Here is an 8,888-nt window from a genome sequence, read left to right as displayed (position 1 = left end):
AGAATTATGTACATTTTTTACATTATTTACATTTGACGGATATTTGTCCTCATCTTGTTTGTTGTTAACACGTTTCAGCTGATATACCTTCTAGCCTTCATCAGGTGTCTTGGGGAAATTTTGAACCTGGGTTCTCATTCCTAAGGTATTTTTCGATGTTATTATTATTATTATTATTATTATATCCAATAAAATAATATAAGCACTTAAAAACCTACTATAAAATATAATAAAATTATTTGAAAAATATATATAATTTATCTTTTATTAGTCTGTGGGGAAAGAAGATATTTTTAATCAATACTACGTGTTTCTGCACCGGTGGGGTGTTTATTAAGGCTATGCCTAATACATAAATCCACCAGTGCGTCCTCAGGCTATTTATCTTATTGTTATTATTATTAACAGATCAAAGTTAATTATATATATTATAAGTCCATTATTTACATTATTTACAATTGACGGCTATTTGTCCTCATCTTGTTTGTTGTTAATACGTTTTGGCTGATATACCCACCAGCAAAAGTGCTTTTTACATGGTGCCAGCACTGACAGGGGTCACCAAGTACCTTGCAAGACAAAAAGCCTCTCAACTGGGAGGGAGGGAGTAATATGGAGGAGGTGTGGCTTTGTGCCAGTTGAGTGATTTAAGGTGTCTTGCTGTAGAGTAGGTACATGGATGCCCCAGTTGGAAAACAAAGGAGAGTAAGTTAGAAACTAAGATAAAAAGAATGATAGTGAGGGAAATGATGGCGAAGACATGTTGGGACATGCCCTCAGAGAACATTGGAGGTGGTAAGATGGGCTGGGTGAGTGGGCAGGATGAGGTGACTGTAGCAAATGATAGAGTGAAATATAGGAGAGGCTCAGGACTGGTGTAGAATATAATAGAGATACAATGGCAAATTGCTAAGATTTGGACAGTATTACCTTTAATTCGGATGTTATCAGGTAAAACTTCATTTGACCATTCATCACTACCATCACAGCAATCACAAATACCATCTTGTACACGACTCGACCAAGTAAACTGAGGTTTCAATCCTTCCAGCTGAAAAGTGCAATAAAACCTGTAGAAGAAAGCAAAATAATCTACAGCAGGAAATTTTTCATTAGGTTTTGTATTAAAGCACTAAATGTCAAGAACTCAATGACAGTATGCATTATCTATATACATTGAATCAATATGCTCTCCATATATACTCCCTCTATACAATGAATACATAGACTCTTTCTATGCAATGATTACACTATCACTTTCTCTCTCATGGTGTCGCTGCCGCCGCCATTGCTGTCATCGTCATTTAACATCCACTTTCTATGCTGGCAGGGGTTCGATGGTTTGACAGCACTTGGCCATACAAAATGTATGTATGTTCACTTTATGCAATGAACATATAAACTCTCTGAATAAAATAACTAAGCTGGCAGAAACGTTAGCACGCTGGGCGAAATGCTTAGCGGTATTTCGTCTGCTGTTACGTTCTGAGTTCAAATTCCGCAGAGGTTGACTTTGCCTTTCATCCTTTCAGGGTCGATAAACTAAGTACCAGTTATGCACTGGGGTCGATCTAATCGACTTAATCCCTTTGTCTGTCCTTGTTTGTCCCCTCTATGTTTAGCCTCTTGTGGACAATAAAGAAATAAGAATAACCATACATTCTCTCTAGTCAATGCACTTTCTTTATACATTCTCTACACAATGACTAATATACTCTTTGTATGTAAAGATTATACACTCTCTACTTTGAATATACTCTTTGTATGTAATGATTATACACTCTCTACTTTGAATATTCCCTTTCTATATATAATCAATGTATAAACACACATACTCTTTCTACAACAATTTTATGTACTTGCTGTACACAACAACAGTATGAAATTCTATACAGTTGTGTAACACAATATCTACAAAATATTATGGAGGTCTCCTCAAAGAAGTGGCCTCTTTTTGATTACACTATTATCCAACAAGGGTTACTTTCAGAACATTTTAATTACATGCGCCAAGCATGAAGCTAAATGCTGGACAGACCATCATATGATACATTCAAATATTCAAATATGTGTATTCTCATTGTCTCCCAATGATATTGATGTCTGAACATCAATATTATTATCCACTCCACAAAACTAGAATGAGGGAAAATTCAAGTGTACACTTGAATTTGAACTTGATTATATTAATCTCACATTCTCCCACTACACAATAATTTTGCACTATCTGTATGTAATAACTATAAATTCAATGCAAAAACATTTTGAACTTTCTTTATACATCCATTAATTGCACTCTTTCTGTACACTGGCTAGACACTCTTCACAGATGGTTAGGTAATTATAATTTATGTAATGAGAAAAATCGTACATTGTCTGGTGTAAACATCAATTCCAACAATTAAGAAAAAGGTTATCAGTAGAAGAGTATAGAGATCCAAACTCAAAACTGGAGACTATACACTCACAGAACAGGATAAAAAAAAAGTCAAAAGTTGTCCCCAAAATTATCTATAGTGAATGAAGCAATTTCAGAACAGGCTTAACTATAATAGTGAAAGTGAAACTGAACGTGAAAATTTAATAAACTGGAATTAATACAGTTCTATATTTAAGAGATAAGGAATTATTTACATTATTTACATTTGACGGATATTCGTCCTCATCTTGTTTGGTGTTAACAACAAACAAGATAAGGACGAATATCCGTCAAATGTAGATAATGTAAATAACTGGAATTAAGATTGTGCTTTACAACTGATTCAACAAAAGTTTAAATCAAAATGCACAACTTTGAATGTGTAACACTTTTACTAAAGAGCACTGTAGAAGGGAGATAAGTGCAGTTTGACCATGTAAAAACACACTTTTTCTTGATCATTTTCATGTCAAAATACATTTATTCCAACGAAAATTATATATCATTTGGAAGTTCTGGATGTGAACTTCCTTCTCATACAAAATCTAACACTTACATATCATACCAGGGTCCCTCAATCACCCTAGTATTTCCACCCATTCATAAAATTTGCTCCACCTCACTTTTTTTGACTGGTGAACGGTGGCCCTCATTCTAATTCAACGTGCAGGAGTGCTATAACACAATTTGCACTGGAAATCATAGGCATGAAGAGGATTGATTTTGATTATTTTGATATAAAAATTGATAGGGATATTTTAAATAATCATTATGAAATATAAAAGTGAAAATCTTATTGTCAATTTCCACTTAGAAAAGAATATATTTTCTTCAAGATTTTTATATCATAAAGAAAAATTTCTTGCAAATCCAGTATGGTCATTGCTGAATCTGGCCACGATATAGCAAAAAGCATTATGAAGTCAATAAAGAAGATGGTATACTGACACTACTTGTCAAACTGCCATATTCCCACATGGTAGGAACACAGATCCAAGGCTTCAAATATTGAATTTGAGCCAGAATTTCAAGAAATGGATGAACGAATTAATAAGAACGAGTTTACTGTAAGTTACAGATGTTTTTAATGATGTTAATTTATGCTTTTAAAGCTAAAGCCAGGAACTAGTTTTGAGATTTCGTTTGGGTTTTAATCGAAGTATACATGCAATTCTGAGAAAGGTACCAGATGGTCGTAGGATGTGTTAGAAACAACAGTTAAATCTCCCTTAAATCACACACCTTTCTGCCTGAAAATATTTTGAAAATTTTTTTTTTAACTGAAAAGGCTTTTCCTATCGTTTTTAAGAGTGTAATGCAAAAAAAAAAAACACGAACAGGCCAATGTCAATCTGGAGTGGGGGAATCATAAATTTTCCCCAATTTTTCTTCCTGAAAAGCTTCCCTACATCATTTCTAAGGCTGTGATGAAAAAAAAAAAAAAAAAGGAGGAAATCCCTGTCAAAATGGGGAAAATCCAACTCATGTGGGTGCCCTGATCCGAAACTCAGCTATCTATAGTAATTTTGAATAGTCCATTAAAATTTTATTGAAATGGTGTCATGTCCCAAAATCTCAGGATTTATTTAGTTCTATACCCACTACAAACGTGTCAAAAATCAAGTCCCTGTGTACTTTCGGATTTAGCTATGTCTGAAAACACTGCGAAAGTGACTGTTATATGCAACAAAACAGACTTTACATAAATATTTAAAAAATTGCCAAAAAAAAAGTTTCCTTTCCAAGAACCTGAAAAAAGTAGGCAACTGGTATACATCATCATTGTCATTTAACGTCCGCTTTCCATGCTGGCATGGGTTGGACGGTTTGACTGAGTACTGGCAAGCCAGAAGGCTGTACTGGGCTCCAATCTGATCTGGCAAGGTTTCTACAGCTGGATGCCCTTCCTAACGTCAACCACTCTGAGAGTGTAGTGGGTGCTTTTTATGTGCCACCAACATGGGAGCCAGTCAGGCGGCACTGGCAATGACCCACGCTCAAATGGTAAAAACATGACACTGACACGGGGCCAGTCAGGTGGCACAGGCAACAACCACCATGGTCATTATTAATTTGTGTAATTTGAAGATGATTATCACCTCAGTTTCAAAGATATGACATCACAAATATGGCTAATAATTCATTGAGGCCAATTAGGTAAGATTTCAACCAGTTTCCTGACCATTCAAATTGTCATATTTACTAAAATATTCATCCAAAATTCATAAACAAGGTATCGAAATGTTTCTTTTTCGATACTCTCCAAGGAAAAGTACAGTAGAAATTACATTTAAATGTTTTCAAAAATTCATGGTGATATCTCATTGAGTTCTTGAATAGAGAAAATCCATGTTTTTGTATACAAGAATATATAGAGCATACAGTTACTATACAGAGACAGTGTGTATAGTTGTCATGCAGAGAGCATATACAATTATTGTGTAGACAGAGTGTACATCGTTTACATTGAAAACACAAGTGTCTTCTATAGCCTCAGGCTGGCCAAAGCCTTGTGAGTGAATATGGCAGACAGAAATTGAGAGAAGCCCATAGTGTGTGTGTGAGTGGTTGGCATTAGGAAGGGCATCCAGCTGTAGAAACTCTGCCAAATTTAGATTGGAGCCTGGTGTTGCCATCCGGTTTCACCAGTCCTCAGTCAAATCGTCCAACCCATGCTAGCTTGGAAAGCGGACGTTAAACGATGATGATGATGATGATGATATATATATGTATATATTTATGTGTGTCTATATCTGTCACCCCCCCCCCCAACCACTAAAAATTCTTCAAAGTAGTACCCCAGCATGGCTGCAGCCTAATTAACTGAAATAGTATATTTTAGATGTCTTACTTTGATGACTGACAAGCTGAGGTTCCAGGTTCATCAGAGTTATCATTGCAATCACAGAAATCATCATTCAAATGCTGGTATGGAATCTGTTGCTGAAATGAAAGGCCAAAACATTAGTCATTTTGTAAACTATTCAAATAAACATTTGGATTAAAACTCAATGAAAAATAATTCGGCCCACTATCATTAAGATATACAATAAATTTGAATACAAAGTTTTGTAGGTACAGGTTTTAAAATAGATATTCCTGCTTTTTATTACCATATCTTTTTTAAATACACATCATTTATTTCAATCAATTTTGAAGTTTATGGAAAATTTAGTAAAACAACATTGTTATTATTAAGCTGGTTTTTGAAACATAAATTTAAAAAATTTGGATTGATGGTTTTAATTCAGATCAATTTAAAACAGGAAGTTTGATTCATAGAATCGGAAACAGTTTCAGGTGAGTTGGTATCAAAAGATATAATTAACAAAATTGTAAACGAGTACATTTATAAATTGGTGCTATTCTTATTAGATTTTATACATATAAATTCTAAAGATCAGACATTAATGGTTAGACTATGCACTGCTGATGAGGCCTAATAAGACTGAAAGAAGTCTGGTGTTGCCACTGAACTAACAAAGATCAAACTCATTCCTCAATGAATTCTATCTTTAATTATTTACAATTCTGTGACTCTATTGCCTGTTTTCTTTACCAAAAATAGTCATTGATAATGAATTTTCTTCCACAGTACAGATGTAATTTTACTTGTGGTAGCAGGAACCCTTCCCACTGCTAGCCATATGATAGAAATTGAAAAAGAAGGGAACCTTTTATCAGACAAAATCATGCAAGAAGAGTTGTGCTTTGCTCAGAAACACAATAGCCTTATCAAAGTTTGAACTCTTGACCACTGTATTTTATGTGTATTCATATAAAGATGTATGTGTGTGCACATATATAATATCTATATCATCTTCATCATCGTTTTAATGTCTACTTTTCCATGCTTGCCTGGGTCAGATGGAATTTGTTCAGGCGAATTTTCTTTGGCCAGATACCCATCCAGTTGCCAAACCTCATCTGTTTCCAAGCAAGGTAATATTTCCTCATGACCAAACATGATTTTCAAGTAATGCAGGAAACAAATGACATGGATTGCATTATGGTGGTGCTTGTTTTATAACTGTTGCGCAGTTTCAAGACAGGAAGACACACACACACACAACATTGTCATCATTACTAATGTTCCATGTTGGCATGGGTGGATGGTTTGATCAGGGCTGGCAAGCTGCACCAGACTACAGTCTGATTTAACATGGTTTCTATAGCTGGATGCCCTTCCTAATGCCAACCACTTTACACAAGATTTCTATTTATTTTCTCTTTATCCTTGTTTATTTTTTTTCCATATTTAATACATAGTCCCAGAAGAATACTGTCTTTACATGTGTAAGTGTTTGTGTGTGTATAAACATCCATAGGTATGCACAGAGATTAGAAGAAGTGACCCACATGAGTGAGAAGTGTTTCTTGATACTATAGGAGTTAAACTGCTTACCTTGGAATGCAGACATTGAAATGTGTTGTTCTTCGTTGGAAAATAAAGGTGCATTTTATCAAGAATTACACCTCTTATTTTAACTTTTGAGTGCTGTACTCTTGAAGCAACTGAAATTTCTGGAATTTCTTGCATTTTATCATCCAACGGTGCCACTTTAATAATATTTCTTCTTTCTAATAGAAAGGAATTACTGTTTACCGCATCCAGTTTCGACATGGAATAATAGAGAAATAGAATGTATAAGGTAGCTGTCATCCCCAGCAGCAACAAAAGAATTCGGTATTTGCTCCAAAATATTCTCTTCATAACTATTTTTATTTTTTCTGATTGCTTTCCCAACAAAGTTCCACTGCAAGGAAGAACAAGAAGAAGATACATATGAGAACACATGAAACAAAAATAAAAAAAACAAAAGATTTCAAAGGATGGAAAGTAATTTTCAGCATAATACAAGATGATATAATTAAGTCTGAACATAAAATTTGTTCATTTGCATTATAAGAAAGTGCAGCTAACATATTAACGATTCAAAAATACTCTCAAAAAGTTGCATGCATATATATGTGCATAAAACTTAAGCAGAATTGACAAAATGATAAATTTCATAATTAAGTTAGACAAAATACCTTTGTTAATGCTATAATAATTATACTCCCAATGTTATAAATCTCTAATAACAATACAAGCAGACATACAAACATAGACATATGTGTGTGTGTATATATACACACAAGCAATGAGCTTTCACAGTTTCTGTCTACCAAATTCATTCATAAGGCATTGATCAGCTCAGGGCTAAAGTATAAGACACTTACCCACTGAACTCTAAACTACATGGTTGCAAAGCAAGTTTCCTAGCCACACAGCCATGCCTGTACCTACATACATATGTATATACACATATCTTCTATTCTTTTACTTGTTTCAGTCATTGACTGCAGCCATGTTGGAGCACCACCTAAAACGTTTTTTTAGTTGAAGAAATTGACCTCAGGACTTATTCTTTGTAACCCTAGTACTTATTCTATCAGTACCTTATGCCAAACCACTAAGTTACGGAGATGTAAACGCACCAACATTGGTTGTCACAGACATAAATATATGCACATATACATGTACACAGCAGGCTTCTTTCAGTTTTCATCTACCAAATCCACTCACAGGGCTTTGGTTAGCCTGAGGCTATAGTAGAAGACACTTGCCCAAGGTGCCACATAGTGAGACTGAACTGGAAACAATGTATCAGGTCATCCCATAAGTTCTGTCCAATTTTCCCTTTTTTAAAATTGAATGAAATTTAATAGTATTTTAGAATGTCTAATCATCATCATCATCATCGTTTAACGTCTGCTTTCCATGCTAGCATAGGTTGGACGATTTGACTGAGGACTGGCAAGCCAGAAGGCTGCACCAGGCTCCAATCTGATCTGGCAGAGTTTCTACAGCTGGATGCCCTTCCTAATGCCAACCATTCCGAGAGTGTAGTGGGTGCTTTTACGTGCCACCGGCATGATGGCCAGTCACACAGTACTGGCAACAGCCATGCTCAAAAAGGTGTTTTTTATGTGCCACCTGCACGGGAGCCAGTCTAGCAGCACTGGCAACGACCTCACTTGACTGATTTTCTAACGTGCCACCGGCATGGAATAAAAAATTATTTTTATGCATGTGTACATTTAAACTAATTAAATATTATTTTACAGAATAATAGAATTAAAATTTCTTTGATTAAAACCCTTTCTAACATGGAAGTATCCAAAGAGCATTTAAGGCACATAACGCATTATGAGTACAAAAAAAGAAACTCTGCAGCCAAAGCGACTCGAAACATACACTCAGTTTATGGGAAAGGATGCTTGAATGAAAGAACTTGCAGAAGGATTTTGCAAAATTCAGAAGTAGAGATTTCAACTGTGAAAATGAAAATCGAACAGGACGTTCAGTTGAGTTTGATGATAAGCTCCTTGAGGCATTACTTGAAGAAAATCCTGCATTATCAGTTGAAGAATTGGCAATAAAGCTTAGTTCAAACCATACAACTGTTTATCATCATCTTCAACA

General features: G+C 35.0%; 1 protein-coding gene across 2 annotated transcripts in view; it reads right to left on the bottom strand.

Annotated features, from left to right (window-relative positions):
• The window catches only part of LOC106881055 (uncharacterized), an 18,501-nt gene that overhangs the window by 4,694 nt on the left and 4,919 nt on the right, over positions 1-8,888 (bottom strand). For both annotated transcript variants that reach the window (XM_052971112.1, XM_014931262.2), the window contains exons 2-4: positions 6,825-7,176; positions 5,271-5,362; positions 931-1,070 (exon numbers count right to left, since the gene is read on the bottom strand). In XM_052971112.1, the coding sequence (XP_052827072.1) occupies positions 931-1,070; positions 5,271-5,362; positions 6,825-7,133 (541 nt within the window). In that variant the 5' untranslated portion in view covers positions 7,134-7,176. The remainder of the gene's footprint in view (positions 1-930; positions 1,071-5,270; positions 5,363-6,824; positions 7,177-8,888) is intronic.

Source organism: Octopus bimaculoides, chromosome 10 (genome assembly GCF_001194135.2).
Source record: "Octopus bimaculoides isolate UCB-OBI-ISO-001 chromosome 10, ASM119413v2, whole genome shotgun sequence".
In the NCBI taxonomy this organism is placed as follows: Eukaryota; Metazoa; Mollusca; class Cephalopoda; order Octopoda; family Octopodidae; genus Octopus; species Octopus bimaculoides.
Note: the sequence above shows the minus strand (reverse complement) of the source record. Positions and strands in the feature narration are given on the sequence as shown.